The following is a 20,275-nucleotide window of genomic DNA, read 5'->3' on the forward strand; positions in this document are numbered from 1 at the left end:
AATCAATACAAGTATATTGAAGATGTGGTTTTTTTAAAAGTGAAAACCAAAGAATCAAATTATGTAGAAAATCCTTTTTTCTATATGAAGCTATAGAATGCTCTTATTCATAGATAGCTCTCTTTTAATAAGACGCACACATCCAAAATATTTTTTCTCTGCCCTCATTTTTCTAAACAGAAAAAAAAAAGGTGAAAAAGTGACCGTTAGACGAGGAATCGATGATATACATCTTAACATGTTCTTACCATAGAAAAAACTATAGATATAAAGTTACACGTTACTCACTGATTGTGATTAATCACAAGATACCCAAAATCAAATACCCTCAGCCTATAAATTCTGAATGCAACTCTTCCCAATTGATCTCTTTTCTTCTTCCACGTTGCACATTCCATTTCACGCAGTTCATTCTCTTGCAACCTACAATCTCTCTACACTTTCTTTCCAATGCTATTATAGTGTCATCTTATGGCTCCACTCTTCATCTTGCAAATGTTTCTGCTTTTCAGTTGTTGCATATTACTTCATGCAACAACTGTAACATGCACAAACCACCCCAAAATGGTGTCTTCCACAAACTCATCCAAATGGGTCGGACCCACCGGACACCGAGTAATCACCGTCGACATTAACGGCGGAGGCCATTTCCGATCAGTCCAAGCCGCCGTCAATGCTGTCCCGGACAACAACAGAATGAACGTCCTTATTCAGATAAGCCCCGGATATTACATGTATTCTTCTTCTTCTACTAATTAGTTCATGCGCATTAACTTACAAATTCATTGCATTACTTAAATGTAAGTAGCTAAGTCTTGTTTTGTACCAGTGACTGATCTTGTTCCGTTAATGGTATTGTTTTGAAACACATTTTTTGTATGTAGTGGTAAGTTGTTTATTTATGGTAGTGAAGTGTTTGGTTTTGTTTGTGCAGAGAGAAGGTGGTAGTGCCCGTGACGAAGCCGTACATTACATTTGAAGGAGCGGGAAGAGATGTGACGGTGATAGAATGGCATGATAGGGCCAGTGACCCTGGTCCCAACGGCCAACAACTGCGTACTTACAGAACAGCTTCTGTTACAGTTTTTGCCAACTATTTCTCTGCTAGGAATATCAGCTTCAGGGTAAACTTTTTAACTCTCACATATACCCTATGTATTGTCATTGTCAATGTATTTATTAACAGTTTACCCACTTTTTGTTTGCAACTCTACATTTTCTTTTTATAATACTTTTCAACAAATTTTAAACATAGTATCCCTTTTTTTGTTACATCAATACCTGTTCTTTTTCAAAACAAGCGACTAAAAAATATTTCACAAAAATCAGTCAAAGAATTGAACTGTTAGAATGTTAGAATGATATATAACTGTATAAAATCCTATTTTTTTATTTATATTATGAGGTAGATTTTAAATTTAACTTAATATTGTAAAATTGTTTAGAATGGATGGTTAGATAGTAATCTAATAACGGACGGTGGGATAAGTTTAACAAACTCTTATTATGATAAATTTTAGATAATTCTGATATCATATTAAAAAGTTACTTTAAGTTTAACTTAATCTTAGAAAATAAGATTTACAATCCGTGAGACTATATATTATAAATTTTTAGATAACAGCCTAATAGCGGATTATGTGATAAGTTTAACAAATTTTTATTAAAATAAATTTAAATAACTCTAATGTTATATTAAAAAATGTATTTTAAGTTTAACATAATCTTATAAAATTCACTTATATACTTTATATATTATGAAATGTTTTTATTTAGTGTAATTTCCAATGAAATGTTTTTATTTGAAGTGAAATCTCCAATAATTTGCAAAGAAGGAAGAAAAAACATTCCCTACCTTTTCTTATAAATTTTTTGTTGATGTTCTGAATAAGGTTGAGTTTAATGAGAAAAACTTGAGTTGCGTGTATGATGATATATTATTATAAAGTCAATAATAATTATGCCATAGATGGGTCCATGGACATATATTACATTGCATGAATTAACTACTTTATACTATTACGAACGTTGAATTTGTGGAGTGCGATTCCTTTCGGCCAAAAGTTTAGAAGAAATCAATAAATTAATATGAAACGGTGCAGAACACTTCTCCGGCGCCGATGCCGGGAATGGAGGGGTGGCAAGCTGCGGCGTTTCGCATTTCAGGGGACAAAGCCTATTTCTCCGGCTGCGGCTTCTACGGTGCACAAGACACTCTTTGCGACGACGCTGGCCGTCATTACTTCAAAGAATGTTACATTGAGGGTTCCATAGATTTCATTTTTGGAAATGGCAGGTCCATGTACAAGGTAATTCATTAACCTATCTCACTGCTGTTTCAGTATTTTATTCTACATGCTACACCCTTTCATTTTTTTTATTTTTTTTTCAGAACAAAAATATTGTTTTTCTCTCACACTGTTCTTGTATTATATTTGATGAAACATAAATTTCATTAAATTATTATTTCATCTTTTTACCCACTTTTGTGTAAGCAATGTAGCAGTTTTTAATTTGGTAGGGAGTTAGTGGTGCACGACATGGTTTGCATGAAAAAGGGTTTCAGCTTTTTGCCATATATTATTAATTACCTTTAACGGTTTAACGTGTGTTTCGGCAGATTCGTCACTCATCAAAACATGCCATGCACTTTGGATTCTTTAGCCTTCTCTTATAAACAAATAAATCAAACTTCTCTACACACTCATAATCAATTCTCAAAGCTGTTTCTATTTTCTTAATTTAATACTACGTACTTTCTTATTTCTCAAACTCTATTTAATAAATGTATGCAAGATAATTATTTCTATCTAGAAAAAATACAAAAACTAAGCCAAGTGAAATTTATAACTCTAACTATTGATAATAAAATAATAATAATAATAACATCAATGTTTCGTAGTTATAATATCTTTATTTAACGATATAATTGCCACTAGTTTAACTTCTTCATCTTTCGGTACCGAAAATTAATTTATCGAATTTAAATGTTCATAAAATATGAATTGTCTGTTGTACATAACGAAGGCTGTGTTTTTTCTTTAGTTTATATTTTAAAATGTTGTTTCAAATGTCTGTTCTAAATAATTGAAGCTTTAGTTATTCCACCAACATAGAGTGTTTCGATTTTAGTTTCTACTTTATTATTCATTTTTTTTAATATTTCTTTTAATTTTTGTCGTTAATATTTTTATTTAGTCTATCCCTAAGAACATAATCAGAATGACATAATGATACAAAGTGAACCAAGTTATCAACTTGATTAATAATTACAAAAGTATAAAAAATATAACCTCAATACATGAGGATTAAAAGAAAAAAAATACAATTCCTGTTTTATTTTATAAGATGGACATGTGTTACTTAAATAAAATGTATATTAAAAAAATTATTAACAACTTGTTGAACTTTCCACCCTTAGTTACTTGTTTATTTCACTTTTTCGTAAAATTTAGTTTTAATCTTTATAAATATGCTATTTTCACTTTTAGTTCTTATAAATATTTAATTTTAATTTCAACAAATATAATTTTTTTTATTTAATCCTCATAAATAATTTTTTTTTATCTTAGTCTCTATAAATATATATTTTTTATTTTTCTTCTGTAACACTTTTAATGACATCAATAATATTGAGTGTATTTGGCCCATAGGGAATAACCTCATCCTGATATCATAGAGTTAATAAAAAATTAACATTAGAGACTAAAAGATAAAGAATGAAAATCAAATAAAAATATAACAGGAACCAAAATAAAAATATTCTTATATTATAAGATCATAAAGTTAATTATGGGAGAATAAAACTTCTTAATAAAAATTACACTAAATATGCATAAATATAATAAGTTAAAGTAAAATCATTGGTATGTAATATGATTTGGACTCATGGAAGGAAGAGACCATCTGTGGGCCTATAGGTAGCATACACTGAACAAAAATGATAAAACGCAATTATGAAAGTTTCTTCCTGCACCCCTACATTTTTCTTCCTGCACCCCATAATGTTATGCAAAGACTAAACTGTCCCTATTATTTTTTAAAAACCCTAAAATGCATTTGAACTGTATTTTTTTTGCATTCTGGATTATGTAATAACAGCATTGTTTGGTTCAGGATTGCAGGCTACACTCAATTGCCACAAGGTTTGGGTCAATAGCAGCCCAAGATAGGAAATCCCCATACGAGAAAACAGGCTTCGCATTCGTACGGTGCAAGGTGACAGGAACAGGCCCGATTTATGTGGGCCGTGCAATGGGCGAGTACTCTAGGATTGTCTATGCCTACACCTACTTCGACAACATAGTTGCACATGGTGGTTGGGATGATTGGAACACTTCTTACAATAACAAGTAAGACCTAGCTTTTATTATTTTTCTTAAAACCATACTTCATACTATATAATCATCTTATTATTTATGGTATGTTTCTTCCAATTTAATTTGAAATTATTTCTCTTGATTTGGGCTGATATTGAACCCACTCCACTGCTTTAGGACTGTGTTCTTTGGAGTGTACAAATGCTGGGGACCAGGTGCTGCTGCTATACGTGGAGTTCCATTAGCCCAAGAGCTAGATTTTGAATCTGCTCATCCATTCCTGGTCAAGAGTTTTGTTAATGGGAGACACTGGATGGCACCCTCTGATGCTTAGCTAACTGCTGAACCACCAACATGCAACTCCAGTTTCTTTAAGAGACACCAAAACAAGATATTGCACATCTATAGTCTATCCAATATTATTGCTGTCATTTTATCCTCTTTTTTGTCTTCTGTTTAGCACATAGAAAATTCATTCATTCAATCTTTAATATAGTCCGGGGCTTGATCTTTATACTGTATACTCTTATCACTTTTCAAATCTAGATTCTTTTATTATGAATACAATTTCATTTCCGTGTTTATCAGCTTGTTTTACTGCAGTGTTCTGGGGAGGGGGACTTTACACAGAACTCTTGCAAAAGATTTTGTGAGATGAATATCTGATAATATATAGGACAAAATGGCTAGTTATGGCATCATTAACAAAAAAACAATTCGTGTATCTTACCTATGAATCTAGTAATCTACTGGAGCTTTTCAGCCTTGAAAATAGTTTGCCATTACTCATTATGACGCGAAATGAATCTCAAAAAATCACAAAGCAAATTCTGTTTGCAACTAACAACTCGTAATATAATTGCCAGCAGAAAATATTGATAGACATGCCTTCGTCATACAGAACCTTAAACGGAGACTTTAATTGTGGTTTCCTCGTAACCTTGTCGTGAGAAGGGGAAAACATTGTAATGCATAAAACTATTTTATTCTGACAAGTGAAAATTAAATATTCCTAAAAACCTGTAAACCATCAAAGAGACTTGGTAAATGGGAAGAAATAGCTTCACATTATGCAACAATTTGGCTGAGCTTCAAGCATCTCTGGAGATCTGCAGGAGAAAGTGTTCACATCAGTTGATGCACATACAGTAATGCAATTTGAAAACTACGATGTAAATACATGATGCCGGATAACTTGTTTTATTTTTCAAAAATATATATTGGAAAGCATCCTCATGGGAGGGGAATAGCTATCCTAGCGGGGACAACCAAACCTTAGATATGGGTGTTTCATTCCTCAACTAGGATCTAGCCAATTCTACATAAAATCGTAGCTTTTATATGATGACATTTCAGCAGTAGTAATTCCTCGCAAGTTAGATCACTGAGTTAGTACTAAAATAAAGAGACAGATTTTACAGACTGTACGAAGCCATTTATTTTATTAGCCAGTATTGATTATCAACAAAAACATGAACTGATATATTGAGCTTCACCCCATAAACAACAGCTCTAAAGTCAACTTATACCTCTTGTGTAAAATTGAAAGACAAACTATTCATCTAGTTCAGTGTTTAGGAAGCTAAAAATAATCGATGCATATTTTCACATGAGAGTCTCACTTAAAAAAAGTAAACAATGATTAATACTACAAGTACATAGTGTGATAAACACCACCAACATATACCAAGGGAACTTACAACTGGCCAAGACTGGCTAAGTCAAAGTCGGGAGCAAGCTCCTGGACGATTTCATTTGGTGGTTGTCCACATTCTTGCATTTTCTGCATAAGCTCAACAATCTTGGTAAAGTTTCCGGCATCACTTTCATAAACATCATTAAGATTTCGTATCAATTCATATTGGTGTGCGTAACGTTCATATTCCTCTTTGCTTAAGCTGGATTTGTGTTCTTCCAGCCACTTAGGATATTTTTCTGATATTTCTTTCATTGGTTCATGAAGAATCTCCTTGGACAGAAGTTGTTGCATCATGGTCTCCACAATAGATTCCATGTCCTACACAAAATAATAATAATAATAATAATAATAGCTTTAAATCCAGGAAAGGAAGTCAAGATACGGTATTCCCAAGATAAAAAATTAAGAAATAGCACCATAAGTAGTTACAATATCTTTGATGCCCTTAATCACTTGCTTCATCTTAGTAAAAAATTATAACCAGACTTGGCAAATTGTTTGGTCTAGTCTGGTTAGCTTCACATATTTTAAAGAAGATATATAATAGAGGCTATGTTTTTATATGAAAGAAGTATTCCAGGCCTCTATTTCTGCTTCTGTCACCAGTCTCTTTTCCATGTGAAGCTCAGCAAAAGGACACATCAAAGTTTGTACAGTCCAAATTTCTCTTACTTTTCATTCTCTCAATTAATAGATTCCAACTTCAATTCTTCATATATGTTTGAACTTCTTTAAGAAAAACAGAAGTTATCAATTGAATACAAAAAACAAATTAAATAAGTTGCCACCATGACAAACACCCTTTGAATGTAATTTTTAGAAAGTGGACTTTTAAGTTTAATTCAATCATACAAAATTGGTCTGTAATGTGATGTTTACAAACACTTATATTCAAATTTGATTATATCTCTCAAGCCAACGTGAAATCTCCAAATATAATATATGAACTTGAGTTGTTAAATTAAAAGTAAGATCACTGCATTCCAATTTCCATAAAGGGAAAACTTGACACGCACAAAATAAGTGCCAAAATCTAGGCTAGGATGAACTGAACTCAAAATTTCATGACATTCAAACTCAGAAAATACCAAAAATAGTAATCTGATAGACAACCAGTAGCAAAGAACATGTATGTAAAGGGAAATGGGGGTAAGTCAGATGTAAATAGAATTGACTACAAATAAGAGTGAAAGGGAAGTTAGTTCTAAAGTAAATTGACTCAGTTATGGAGGGAAGGTGACCCTCAAACTTCACCAATTCTTGGTCACATTGAATAATATAACCATACTGTGTGAATTACTCTATTCTTTCCTTCTTTTTATCTCTTATGTATCAGTTGACTCTACCATAACCTTGAGATGTCCAAGAATGTTTGTTACCAAGGTTGCTAATGCAGTCTTAGGTTAGTCAGAATCTTTTGGACTCAAAAGATTATAAATTTTGACATCAATTTATCAGGACGTCCTCTGGTGGACCACTTTAATATGTGTTCATCTTTGACAAAGCTCTATGATGCACCGATATGTATATATACAGTAAAAAAACACATTTTCAAAATATAAAATAAAAACCTTCATACCTTAGTGATTCTCCTCTGATACACAACTATTGATTCTTCCAATACACAAAACCCAGGTAAGGGCAAACAACTCTTTGTCCTTTGGCCCAAATCTGTCTCTTTTATAAATTATATTATATTTTGTGTGTGTGCATATCAGGTGAGAAGAGTATCTTATTGTGAGAGATGAGACCATTTAAAAACAGAGATGAGAGGAATATCACACACAGGACACATCACAACAACCAGTCCACAGCTCATTATCGTCCAAAGCAGCAGCAGACAAATTAATTACTGAGAGAAAAAAATGACACAGTTGCCAAACTTAATCTTTCTTCAGTTTTCAAGAGAATCCTCACCCTCCTGGAACAGAAGGTTGGGGTTTTTCCATACACATGGATCAAACCAAAGACCTAGGTTCCTTACACTCAAAGCACGAGACCAACAAACTTTGATGATACTCAAATTCCATCTCAATGGGGTACGGATAGGTTTAAGAAACCGGTCTGCGGCCACTATTTTGGCTGCAACATCAAGGTTTTTGAAGTTTCCACAACACAGCAATTTAAAACCCTATAGCACCATAGAGTCCCCTCTCACATATCCAAACTGTTAGACTACATGAAGATGCAAAAAACAAATACAAACAACTGCCCCTAAAATCCATTACCGATTTTCACCTCACAACTAGATAACACAACAGACTTAAAGCGCTTTGACAAGAGAAATTACTGAATAACTAACATCAAGTACAGATTGGTTTAAAGGGGAAAAAAAGGAAAGAAAGAATACCTGAGAGCCAGCAAGCTGCTCAAACTGTTTGACCCAATCTTCCATCAAGGCATCCTTCCCCAAATCATCAGCAGCAGGAGGGGTCATAGACTCCAGGCCCTTCACAGCCTCTTTGGTCTGCTCCCTCAGCTTGTTCAGCGCCTCCGCCACGTGGATATCCTTCGAAGCCTTCTGCTTCCCCTTTTTCTTCGTTCTCAAATCTGGTAAACCCATGCCCAATCCCTGAACCCCCGACGGCAACGAAGGACTCTCGTTTTTGCTCGCAATTGCTCCCCCACTTCCAACACACAATTCAATTAACACAAACACACAAAGATTCAGTAAACTAAAATAATAAAATAAGTTAAAAGAATTGCAGAGTGGAACAAAGATGGGAAACGATAACCTTGGAGGAGAAGGATTAAGGTTGAAGGACTGAAAATCATCCAAAGCACCTGAAATAATCGAATGAAAGAGTCTCAGAAAGAGAGAAAAAATAGCTAAATAATTGAAAATCAGAGTGTGAGAGTGAGTGAGGAAGAACGTACTATCGAGGAGTTGGTCGAGGTCTTGGGAGGAGTCAGCCATGGTTGCCACCGCCACACAACACTGCTGCTACGGCCAATGGAATGAATACAATAACTATGCAGTGTTGTTTCTCATCCTATTCCAATTACATTGTTGTTGTCATTTACCATATCAATACTTTTATTTTTTTCTAGATTTTTTCCAATTATACTCTTGTCATTCATTTATAATTATATTTTTTTAATCTAATTCCATTATATATATATCCACGTGTCATTTGAATATATTTAACTGTTTTATTTCCTTTTTCTTATTCTTAATTTATTTATATAATTATAACAAATGTTTTAATAAATAAACTATAATATAATTCAAATTCATAATATATAAATTGTATTTTTAAATTACATTATATATTTAATTTTTTTTATTTTTCATATAATAGATGCAAGTAAATTTTATATTTTAATTTTTATGATTAACTTCATATATTAAAGTTCTATACATATTAAAATATTCGTGTTTTATATAGGTAATATTTAGATAATGAAAAACTAATCAATAAATCTCTAATAAAGTAAAATAAAAATAATGTTTAGAAAGTTTTAAATATATTATTTACTGTGTAAATACAATCCACATAATTTATGATAATTTTGAAAATTTATGACAATAATTTTTGTAAATTAGTGGATAAATGTTAGACTTTACACTTTTTGAACTATTTTTTTATAGACACATTAAAAATATATTGAAACTTTTTTGTTAAAATTATTTTATCATAAAAAGATTTCAATAATATAATTTTAAATTATTAGAAAAAGTTATTCCCATATGTGACAAACTTAATACATATTAAGAAGTATTTGACTTGTACGCACTCTCGTCCATTTTTTTTAAATAGTAATAATAATGAGATATTAATTTAAAAACCTTTCTAAGTATATATCTTCCCCTTTACTTTTTTTTTATTTCGGATTTTCTTCGTTATATACTTTGTTCTTTTATCGCTCTTAGATGTTATAAAATTACTCAAAATAGATTATGAATTCTCAAATTTATATTTTTTTTATATTTACCATTGAAAGACAATGAAACTGAAACTAGACGATTTTATATTAATTTTAATAAATTTATGTATAGTTTATTTTATTTATTTTTAATACTTCTATTATTTAATTTATTTTTAATAATACATCCGGCCATTTTCATTCCATTTTACATTTTTATTATTTATTCTAATTCTAATGATCTACTTATCTTTTTATTTTGTGTTTGTATTATTCAATTTATTTGTAGTAATATACTAGTTTTTCTGTTTTATATTTCTGTCATAATATATTGGTGTTTTTGGTATTTTATGTTCTTATTGTTTAATTTATTACTAGTAGTATGTGGTTTTTTAATTTTTAATTTATTTATATTTTTTATTTAATTTATTTTTAAATATATATTGGTTTATTTTTTATATTTAGTTTATATAAATTATTTCAAGTGATATATATATATATATATATATATATATATAATCCACGAGGCATGTTATAATTAATTTTCTGTATAAGAGACCGAAAAAATACTTCAAACTTTCTAATTAAATGACTAATATTTTTTTAAATTAGAGATGTTACAAATTATTTTGAAAATGTAGGTGAACACTTCTCAAAGATATTGAATGGATATATAATTATTTAGAGTTTGTAAGATAATAAATATTTTTCTTTTATATATTATATATTATGTTCAATACTATTTAAGAGTTTGAGGTTAAAAATAATTTAGATATATTTTTATTATTTAATTTTTTGAATTTGAAAATAGATAATAGATCCGAGACCTTGATTCAAATAATATCATTTAAACAAATTTGATATTAGAATATAGACATTGTATATGAAAATCGAAAAGAAATTTCAAACATGGATTCTTGTTTTCTAAAAAAATGAAAAAGTGATTTCATATCCTTAGTTATCGACTCTAGACTTATTCTAATACATTTAATAATCATAAATCACTTAAGAATTGATATCAAATACAATTTAAATATATCTTTATTGTTTACAAAAATAGAAGAGATAGGATACACAAGTACCTAGGTTATAAGTTTAAAATTTAGTTGTTGTGGTGGACTATTTCAAGAGAAGGATAATAAACCTATCAATACTAGAGTTTAGTCGAATAAAATATAATTAGAACAATAATTTCGCATCCTATTGTTTACTAAAGTTGTTATGTATCCTACAAATTGTGCAATATTGTTTCTTATTCTCGACAAGTCGTCTCAATTTAATCAAGATTTAAAACATATTTATATATTTAAAGTCATTTACTTGTTATAAATTAAGTTATAATATAAGGGATATATTAATAATAATACTAATCTATCATGCAAACAACGAATATTAATATTAATTAAGTAGTTAAAAGTTTTGATAAATTTGGCTGAAATGAATAAGAAAAAAAATGAGGTAGTTTTAGGCAGTGAAAAGAGCTAAACGGGGGATAAGACTTGTCGGAGAGTGAGTAGGGTGTGGTCGGCGAGGCACCAACACGCAAATGGCTGCTATCTCTGGCGTTGGCGCCGCAAAAGCGATAACAATGGCAATAGCAGCGAGGCCCCTTCGCCTGAAACCTTACGCCGCAACAACGGCACTTGCTTTTCTCTCACTCCACAAATCTCTCTTCCTCCCACCTTCTCCCTTCCCCTCGCGCCGCTCCTTCTGCGCCGCCGCACTTCGAACCTCCGGCAGCAGAGTGGAACAGTTCCGCAAGAAGCTTAGGGTTTCCGAAATCAAAGAAGGCGATGGCGCCGACGTGCTCGGCCGCGACCTCGTCGTGCAGGGCTGGGTTCGCACGCTTCGCCTTCAGAGTAGCGTGACCTTCATCGAGGCAAGACATTATACCGATTTCTGTTGTAATTAGCCGGTATTTGCAATGCAATTGCTGATTGAGTAAATTGTTGATTGTATGCAGATTAACGATGGTTCTTGCCTTTCTAACATGCAATGTGTGTTGAACTCAGAGGCTGAAGGTTACGATCAGGTGTGCTTGCTTTTGCTGTCGTTTTTGTTTATGGTTTTATATTTAGGTTTATTGGATAAACTTATAGGGAAACACTATAAAAGCGAAGAAAATGAAATAAGTTTTTATGTAGTTTAAAATAGGCTAGTGCATAAGCGGAGTGTAGCTTTTAGAAAACATAACATGGAAGAATTCTTACAAATTAGTTTATATATAAGTTAAATTTAGTTTACAAAGTATATTTCGTTTCTCCTTGTTTTCTTCTCCTATATAAGTACTTTTGGAGAAGTTTATCAGGACAAACCTCTGTTACCATCTCTCTTGAAGGTTTGGAGGTTGTTATTAGGTAGAATCTGGCTTGGTTACAACTGGTGCCTCCGTATGGGTGCAAGGAGTTGTGGTGAAGAGCCAAGGATCCAAACAGAAAGTGGAATTGAAGGTCAACAAAATAGTGCTGGTTAGTTCTCTCTTATTCGCAATAAAACAAACCTCTCACCGTTTTGCTCTCTTTTATCATATCAAATTTTGTTTTCGTTCATTTCGTCAAGACTTTATCCATTTTAACATTTGCTTTCTTCATTTGAGTATATATTCCAACATAATGTTGCGCAGACTTCTACCATACAATATATTGAAATTATAGCTTCTCTTGGTTTCTTTCTTTTCATATTTTGAACATCTTTGTGAGTACGCAGTAACAGTGTGGACAGTCAGTCTCACATGGCTACATTATAAGGAGTTTGCTTTGGTCTTTTGGTACTGCTTATGAAAACATTGTCTTTAAGCTTTTACATTTTTATCCATTGTTCATTAACCACTGTTTGGTTGTTTATTGAATCTAATTTCCTTATATGATTTAGATTTTAGATCACTAACTTCATTTTTGCTTCCATTATGCTTTCACTTGTTTTTTTTTTTTCTGTTAGCGTAAATGGCAATGGAAAGGACAAGTATTCTCTTGATTATCGTTAGTGCTGCAAGTGATTATAGTATACTTGATTTTAATTTCTCTTTTCATGGTCTTGCATCAGGCTCGTTAAATGTTTCCAACTTGGTTCATTTAGATCTTTAACTCCAAGGTGACTCATGCAAGACTTTGGTCTTATAATTTCAGATTGGCAAGAGTGATCCGTCTTTTCCCATCCAAAAGAAAAGAGCCAGCAAAGAATTTCTAAGAACAAAAGCACATCTTCGTGCAAGGACAAATACTTTTGGTGCAGTATGGTTCCTCTTTTTGTCATATTTGTTTTTCCTTGCCTTCTTATGCCTCTACTTAATCATGCAAAAGGACAATTCATTAATTTGCTTTAGTTTAAATTATTATCTTAAATTTCTTCAAATATTGTTGTTTTTCATCTATCCTGTTATGTGAAGCCACTTTTTAGATGATTGATTATCTAGCTGGTTTCTTGTCATGAAGAATTTCTTTACGAGAAACTGTGTTTGGGGGTGAGGGTGGGGGTAGGTGTCTCCAAAATTTGATGCGTTCTATTACTTGAGGTATTTCATTGGTGTTAATCATGCTTCATGCAGAGTGCAAAAAATACTCTGGCTCAACTAGTTTTATGTCTCTTCTTTAGTAGGAGTTTTAAGTAATGGTTATTTGCTTAAAATTCTAACCATCAATACATTTTTAATGGCCATATTATCAATTGAATCCAGTGAAGCTACTTTGTAGCTTTTTGCAAATTTATCTACAAAGAGGGTGCTCAATCAGTTCATATCTCTTCATAGGTTTATGCAGAAAGTTCATATAGTGGCAATGAATTTTTAGCTTATGGTTTTTTAATTTCCTTCCCTCTGTTTTTTATTTACAGATAATGTTTTGATTTCTGACCAGAGTATTAATTCATGTAACTTCTGTTATTATTTTCGCTTAGGAAATTACCTTATTTTTTATTTTTACAATTATCTTTATCTTTTTGTTATACAAAATGAATTCAGGTTGCAAGGGTTAGGAATGCTTTGGCCTATGCTACGCATAAATTCTTCCAAGAAAATGGGTTTGTATGGATCTCAAGTCCTATCATCACAGCTTCAGATTGCGAGGGAGCGGGTGAACAGTTCTGTGTTACTACTTTGGTATTTCCAATTCCACGAGCTACTTCCACTTTATATATTTTTAACCAAGTTATATGTTATTAATGCACTTTGAATACTAAAGGATTAAATTCTCCGCTCATCTTCCCAGCCCACCAAAAAATCTCATTACTTGGAAGTTTGTTAGAAAACCATGGTTGTGGGGGAAGTAGTCTTTCATTCCAAACTACTATGAATCCCACAAGAAAATAATTCATGAAAGTCACAGTAGAGCAAAGTAAAACCATTAAAAGAAAATGTTATATCATCCTTTACTTTTTATGCTGTGAGCAGGAGAACATTTTGGTTTTAGCTTAGACTCTGGAGCATAAGGGATCTCTAGGGATGACACTCTTTAGCTTATTAAGAAACACTGGTTGATAATACTTTAGCAACAACATTAACCAAATCACCTTATGTTCAATCAGCCTCGTTGGTCAATGAGTGTCATTGAACACTGTCTAAAACAATTTTAGTAAAACTATCTGGAGCAAAGTATTTTCAATGGTTTTTTCCCTAATGTTTTCTTTGATGCAGTCACTCTTCTCTGGAATTTTTTTCTCATTCCCTGTGAAAGAATTTAAATGAACAAATTTTAAGCAGTCAGAATTTGTTTGAAAATTCTTTATTGCATTTTAGATTTTTAACTATATATTTGAAGTATACACGGGACAAGCAGAGTGAATTTGTTTACTCAGTAATCACTACTTATAGCAGCCCCTTGATAATGTTTTCCCTCAATGAAGGAAGTTCGTTTCCATAATTTAAAAATGGTTCAAGGATAGGGTTATAACTTATAAGTCTGTTGGAAGTACTAATTTCTCATCTTATTAAGCATTTAGTATTAGATTTTTCTCCCTTCAATGTACAGATACCAAGTTCTCAAGATACTACGGATTCTCCTGTTGATGCAATTCCAAAAAAGAATGACAGATTAATTGATTGGTCACAAGTGAGACAAATTCATATCCCTACTCTTTTAATACAAGCTATCAGTATAGTGTGTAAGGCAGTTATTGAATTTTATGCACTAATCTGAATCATTTTGTGAATCAGGACTTCTTTGGAAAACCAGCATTCTTGACTGTTTCAGGTCAACTCAATGCTGAAACTTATGCAACGGCTCTCTCTGATGTACATACGTCATCTTCTCTCTCTTATTTTTTAGCAGTTGTCTTGACTTCTTTAAAATCTAGTATTTTAAAATCAATGACCGAAATGTACATTGAATATGGTACTTATACAGGTGTATACCTTTGGTCCCACATTCCGAGCAGAAAATTCCAACACTTCTAGGCACTTGGCTGAATTTTGGGTTGGTGATTTCATTTTCTTGTGTGTTCAATTTGAATTAAAAAGAAGATGGACTGTGAATCCCTTTTTGCTTCTAAGCTGCCTAGTTTTTCTTATTAGTTGTAATGCATGTGTAATGTAACAATAACTAAAGGGCATTATCATATTGTTTATTCAGATGATTGAACCGGAGCTTGCATTTGCTGATCTTAATGATGACATGGCTTGTGCATCTGCTTATCTCCAGTTTGTAGTATGTTACATTCCACTAATACTACAAAGTTGTCTTCGACTTTAGATTATTTTTGCAAAGATTTTTTTTATATAATTTCATTGTATTAAAGTTTGTGTGCTTCATGTATTTGATTCTTGAAGATAAAATATGTTCTCGATAACTGCAAGGAAGACATGGAGTTTTTCAATACATGGATTAATAAAGGAATCGTTGATCGCTTGAGTGTATGAGTTCTCAGTATAACCATCATATTGCTTTCCTTTATCTAATTTATGCCTAGATGTATCAGTTATAATTACCAATTTGATCTCTATATATTATTTTGATGTCATTATAAAAGGATGTAGCAGATAAAGATGTTGTGCAAATAACCTACACTGAAGCGATAGATCTGCTGTCAGGATCAAAAAAGAAATTTGAATTCCCGGTAACTTGCTATTTTTTTTTTTCATTTTGAGTAATCCTGTTGAATGTGCAGTTACCCTGTGCTTTATCTTATGTTTTATTCTATCCCATGACCATTTTCTAAAATCAAACATGGAACAAGTATTTTTGTGCTGTATAGTGTTTATTGTTTAGAAAATCAAACACACTAAGAGGATGTCTTCTAACTTCTTTTTTTGTTTGCTCCCCCCATCCCCTGGACATTACCTGTCCTATTCTTGCTCACATTTTGTTCAAAATTGGTCATCTGCTAAATCTACTCTCGTTCATCTTAGTAGCTGGTCCAACTAATGACTCAGGATTTGATTGTTGTTGTTGTATAAACTTTATTTTTCTAAAAGTGAAATGACTTGATTCGTAAAGTCCTTCCAGTTTGTTTGTATTTGACATATTTTTCCACTTGCATTCACAGGTTAAATGGGGTTGTGATCTTCAGAGTGAACATGAGCGCTATATAACTGAAGAGGCATTCAATGGATGCCCAGTGATAATTAGAGATTATCCAAAGGCATGCTACCTTCTCTTCTCATCTTTTGGACAGGGCAAATGGAAGACATTATGGCGTTATAAATAATTTTAAAAATGGCTGTCAATATAAAAGAAAGACCAAGAACTTTTGACCTTGGAGGCAAGATATAAAATCCACTAAATCTGAAAGAAGTGGCTGGGAAAATAGAATAGAAGTAACATTCTTCTGAACCTTTTTTCTTCTGCTCAACTTCCAGTCCTCCCTGCACAAAATTATAAAGGAAAAAAATGCAAATTTTACCACAAAAATTCTTTGTCATTGTTTTACCTAAGTTGCATGAAATGGACCAACGATCAGGATTCTGTGTATACACAAAAAAACAGGTGAATCAAATTGAAGTTGTTGAATTTAATTTTTTCAGGATATTAAAGCATTCTATATGCGACAGAATGATGATGGAAAGACAGTTGCGGCCATGGACATGTTGGTTCCAGGGGTAATTTATAAGATATCTCTTTCTTATTATAACCATCAAGTGGTGTTTGTGAATAAAATTTTCAGGACAATAGACAGTCTCTTAGTTAGTTACATAGTATAATCATTAGTTGCAAAAGAATTAGAGAAATAAGGCATTTTGCCTATAACTAGGAAGAGGGGTTTAGGGAGTAGTTAGTCATTGGAGAATCAGTTTGGTGGCTGAGGGTTCTGGATTTCTTGAATATCCTGAGAATTTCCTTTTCTTTATTGTACAGTTTCAGTTCTTGGTACTGTTCCCAGGTTGGGGCAAGATTGGGAACTAGGCTTCATCAGTAAAGATTTGTACTTTTGCTCCCGATTCTGATCTAGTTCTAACAAGCACTATACAAAAGATTAGTGGCTTAAGTTGATAGCGTATAAAAGTGTAGAAATTTATGTGTCAAATAATGTAGAGTACTGGCAGCATCTTCATTCTAACACATTCTCTTATGATTAAAATGTATTGAAAGCCACAAAATCATGAGTGAAATTCCTTAAATAGTGAGGCTCACAATTTTGTGATTTTCAATAAATTTCAGTTAATAGTAAATGTTGTATTAAAAAAATATGTTAGCCTTTCTCTAATGTTATTTAGGGCCAGGAATGTTTGCCTGAAGAGATAACATGGGAGTTCTACTGTGCACACCTCTTAGTATTATGTTCTCACTTATGCACAATGTAAACTTATCTACATGTCTGTCTGTTAGATTGGTGAACTTATTGGTGGAAGCCAAAGGGAAGAAAGGCTTGAGTATCTAGAAGCTCGTTTAGATGAATTAAAGCTAAATAAGGATGCATATTGGTGGTATCTTGATTTGCGTCGATATGGTTCAGGTCAGATGTCTTTCTCTTTGAGCCTCTTTACCTATTTGTACCACGCCGTACAAGACGTAAATCACTTTCAGAATAATAGACTACCCTTTCTTTTGCTGATAAGGTTTCTTTATCTTTCATCTGGAAAGTCTCATTTCATCTTTTGAGGCAAAAGAATTTTGCTGCTTTTATCCAACTGAGTTTATATATAACTGTTATTGCAGCTGGTAATTGCAAGCTCTGTGCAATTGTTTCATTTTTTTTGTTGGGTAAACACTTAAATGGTCTTCCAGCGTCACCTATCTGTTCTCGAAACATTTAGAGTTAAATAAGTTTTGGTACTTGGTCCATATTGAAATTGGTACCTCTAAAATTTTGTGTTTTTTATCCCAATATTTAAAGAGTATCCTATTTTGTTCTTTATAGTAAATATTATCTTTGAATTAATGGTGTTAACATGTAATCATCTTATAAAATACTTGTGATATAATGACACGTTACATTATCAAACTTAAGATGTCAATAGTGTTAATTTAGAAGTAACATTAATTAACAGGAACAAATTAATATATTTGTTAAATGTTGGGATAAAAATACTTCTTTTTTTGTGGTATCAATTTAATACGAACTAATTTTTGAGGTATTAAAAACTTGTTTATAAATTATCAATTAAACCAATAATTTAAAGTAAGTAAACTAGTGTATAAAACATATAAATTCATACTTATGTTTGAACTTTTTAACTCGATTATATTGACAAGATACAGTGTCTTCTTGATGCAGTACCTCATGCAGGCTTTGGTTTGGGATTTGAAAGACTTGTTCAATTTGCAACAGGAATGGACAATATAAGGGACGTTATTCCTTTTCCTCGGACACCTGGCTCGGCCGAGTTTTAGAACTTGCAGATATAGTCAAATAAGGACTTCACATCATTTGTACGATTCAAACTCTGTATTTTAGGCAATAAAGTTTCTTGCGTCTTTTGTCTTTATTTTAAAAAGCAATTTGCTTGGTCTAAATGAAGTATTTATACATTCTGAGCTTGTAAATTATCAAATTGTGTACGTATCAAACTGTATCGGGTATTTAAATTCATGATGAATAAGACAACCTATAAATACAATTTATCGGCACTGTTCAGAACAAGAAAATAACTTATATGGCAATAGTAAATGTAAAATTGGAGTCCAGGAGGGGGAATGCAGCTAATTATCTGCTCCTGCATCACAACCTTATTCATTCTTGGAATGATTAATACAATTATATAAATGCTTTAGCGTTTTGTTCCAAACACTAGAGCAAATGTGCAAGATGGTTTTTGCATTTTGACTGGTTTTAAAAAAATTAAACATATGATCTAAACTATTGCATTTTGGCTACTGTTTGACCAATTTCATAGACGCTTTTGATCTTAACTTACTGATTTTATTCTTCTCTCTATATATAGATTTTATTCTTATATAGAGAGAAAAGAATACAACTAGGAAGTTAAAATGATTCTATTTTATACAAGAAATGTTATACAATAAAGTCTGTTCTGCTAGGAAAGTCAGTAAGTTAAAATGATTCTATTTTATACGGCAAATGTTATACAATAAAGCCTATTCTGCTAGAAAAGTTTCCAAAATTAATAAAGGAGATATTTATATAGCTTTATTAGTGGAAAAGAGAAAAAGTATTGGACCTAAATTAAATCATGATACCTGTTAAACTATAACAGCAGCAGTAAGATTAAAAAAATCTTAATTATATAGTTGGACTTAAAATGGTATTATTTAGGATAATATTATATAATTAAGATTTTTTAAAGCTTACTGCAGTTATAGTTTAATAGGTATCATGTTTTAATTTAAACCCAATACTTTTCTATTTGCAACTAACAAAGCTACGTTGTATAAAATTTGCTCGTATAAAATAGAATCTTTTTAACTTCGGATGACTTTCTTCGTAAGAAAATAACTTCAATTAATATAAAAAAGTTTGGATCTATACAGTAAATTGTTTATAGAAATACTTGGAATATGATCAATACCATCTTTACATTCATAAACAAATTGAGTATGATCATTGGCAAAACGGGGGATATAAGAACTACAAATATAATAATTACTTCGGCTATCAAAGAAGGTAATAATAAACCCTACTTTAAAATCTATAAGTTCGATTTAGGGTTTTCAAATTTAACTTGCATATAATGTTAAGTAAGACATTTTTTTCAGTTCATGTTAAACACAAATATCAATTATACATGCTTGACGCCTTTGATTATATATAATTTAAGTAAAATATGTGAACGATACATAAACTACTGAAATTTGAGTAGTATTCTAACCAATTGTCCATTCTGAAGGAGTCCAAGAATATAACTCATGTTTACAAACTAACGAAGTATATCTTAAATTTCATAGTTTGTTACTGCATATCACAAATGAAACCATTCAATTTAAAACCAATATCTGCACTATTATAACTGTACTCCTATTATTTATTTTAGAAAATATAAAGACGGGGCCTCAAATATACTAAT

General features: G+C 31.7%; 3 protein-coding genes across 3 annotated transcripts; 2 read left to right on the plus strand and 1 right to left on the minus strand.

Annotated features, from left to right (window-relative positions):
• Nucleotides 1-295: 295 nt before the first annotated feature.
• Nucleotides 296-4,903, plus strand: LOC137808072 (putative pectinesterase 68). The gene is made up of 5 exons (XM_068608978.2): nt 296-734; nt 935-1,124; nt 2,103-2,309; nt 4,117-4,352; nt 4,497-4,903. The coding sequence occupies exons 1-5, from the start codon at nt 472-474 to the stop codon at nt 4,651-4,653; spliced, it is 1,053 nt and encodes a 350-aa protein (XP_068465079.1). The 5' UTR covers nt 296-471; the 3' UTR covers nt 4,654-4,903.
• Nucleotides 4,904-5,150: 247 nt separating this feature from the next.
• On the minus strand, nt 5,151-9,078 carry LOC137808074 (peroxisome biogenesis protein 19-2). Its single transcript, XM_068608981.2, has 5 exons — nt 8,896-9,078; nt 8,754-8,802; nt 8,369-8,645; nt 6,020-6,336; nt 5,151-5,428 (listed from the first exon to the last, which is right to left on the minus strand). Exons 1-5 carry the CDS (start codon nt 8,933-8,935, stop codon nt 5,383-5,385), a joined length of 729 nt encoding a protein of 242 aa, XP_068465082.1. The 5' UTR covers nt 8,936-9,078; the 3' UTR covers nt 5,151-5,382.
• A 2,228-nt stretch (nt 9,079-11,306) lies between these two features.
• NS1 (Class II aminoacyl-tRNA and biotin synthetases superfamily protein) lies at nt 11,307-18,881 on the plus strand. The gene is made up of 15 exons (XM_068608983.2): nt 11,307-11,764; nt 11,849-11,917; nt 12,243-12,353; nt 13,011-13,115; nt 13,841-13,978; nt 14,847-14,927; nt 15,032-15,109; nt 15,222-15,290; nt 15,447-15,521; nt 15,644-15,727; nt 15,844-15,930; nt 16,360-16,455; nt 16,838-16,912; nt 17,640-17,766; nt 18,529-18,881. Exons 1-15 carry the CDS (start codon nt 11,432-11,434, stop codon nt 18,642-18,644), a joined length of 1,644 nt encoding a protein of 547 aa, XP_068465084.2. The 5' UTR covers nt 11,307-11,431; the 3' UTR covers nt 18,645-18,881.
• Nucleotides 18,882-20,275: the final 1,394 nt, after the last annotated feature.

This window comes from Phaseolus vulgaris, chromosome 3 (genome assembly GCF_051622355.1).
Source record: "Phaseolus vulgaris cultivar YP4 chromosome 3, ASM5162235v1, whole genome shotgun sequence".
Classification (NCBI taxonomy): Eukaryota; Viridiplantae; Streptophyta; class Magnoliopsida; order Fabales; family Fabaceae; genus Phaseolus; species Phaseolus vulgaris.

Coding starts and splice junctions, on each gene's coding strand:
- NS1 (XM_068608983.2), top strand. CDS start 11,432: ATGGCTGCTATCTCTGGCGTTGGCGCCGCAAAAGCGATAACAATGGCA. Junction 11,918..12,242: donor AGGCTGAAGGTTACGATCAG/GTGTGCTTGCTT, acceptor GGTTGTTATTAG/GTAGAATCTGGCTTGGTTAC. Junction 13,116..13,840: donor GGACAAATACTTTTGGTGCA/GTATGGTTCCTC, acceptor AAATGAATTCAG/GTTGCAAGGGTTAGGAATGC.
- LOC137808072 (XM_068608978.2), top strand. CDS start 472: ATGGCTCCACTCTTCATCTTGCAAATGTTTCTGCTTTTCAGTTGTTGC. Junction 735..934: donor ATAAGCCCCGGATATTACAT/GTATTCTTCTTC, acceptor TTGTTTGTGCAG/AGAGAAGGTGGTAGTGCCCG. Junction 1,125..2,102: donor CTAGGAATATCAGCTTCAGG/GTAAACTTTTTA, acceptor GAAACGGTGCAG/AACACTTCTCCGGCGCCGAT.
- LOC137808074 (XM_068608981.2), bottom strand. CDS start 8,935: ATGGCTGACTCCTCCCAAGACCTCGACCAACTCCTCGATA. Junction 8,803..8,895: donor CCTCGACCAACTCCTCGATA/GTACGTTCTTCC, acceptor CGATTATTTCAG/GTGCTTTGGATGATTTTCAG. Junction 8,646..8,753: donor CTTAATCCTTCTCCTCCAAG/GTTATCGTTTCC, acceptor GTGTGTTGGAAG/TGGGGGAGCAATTGCGAGCA.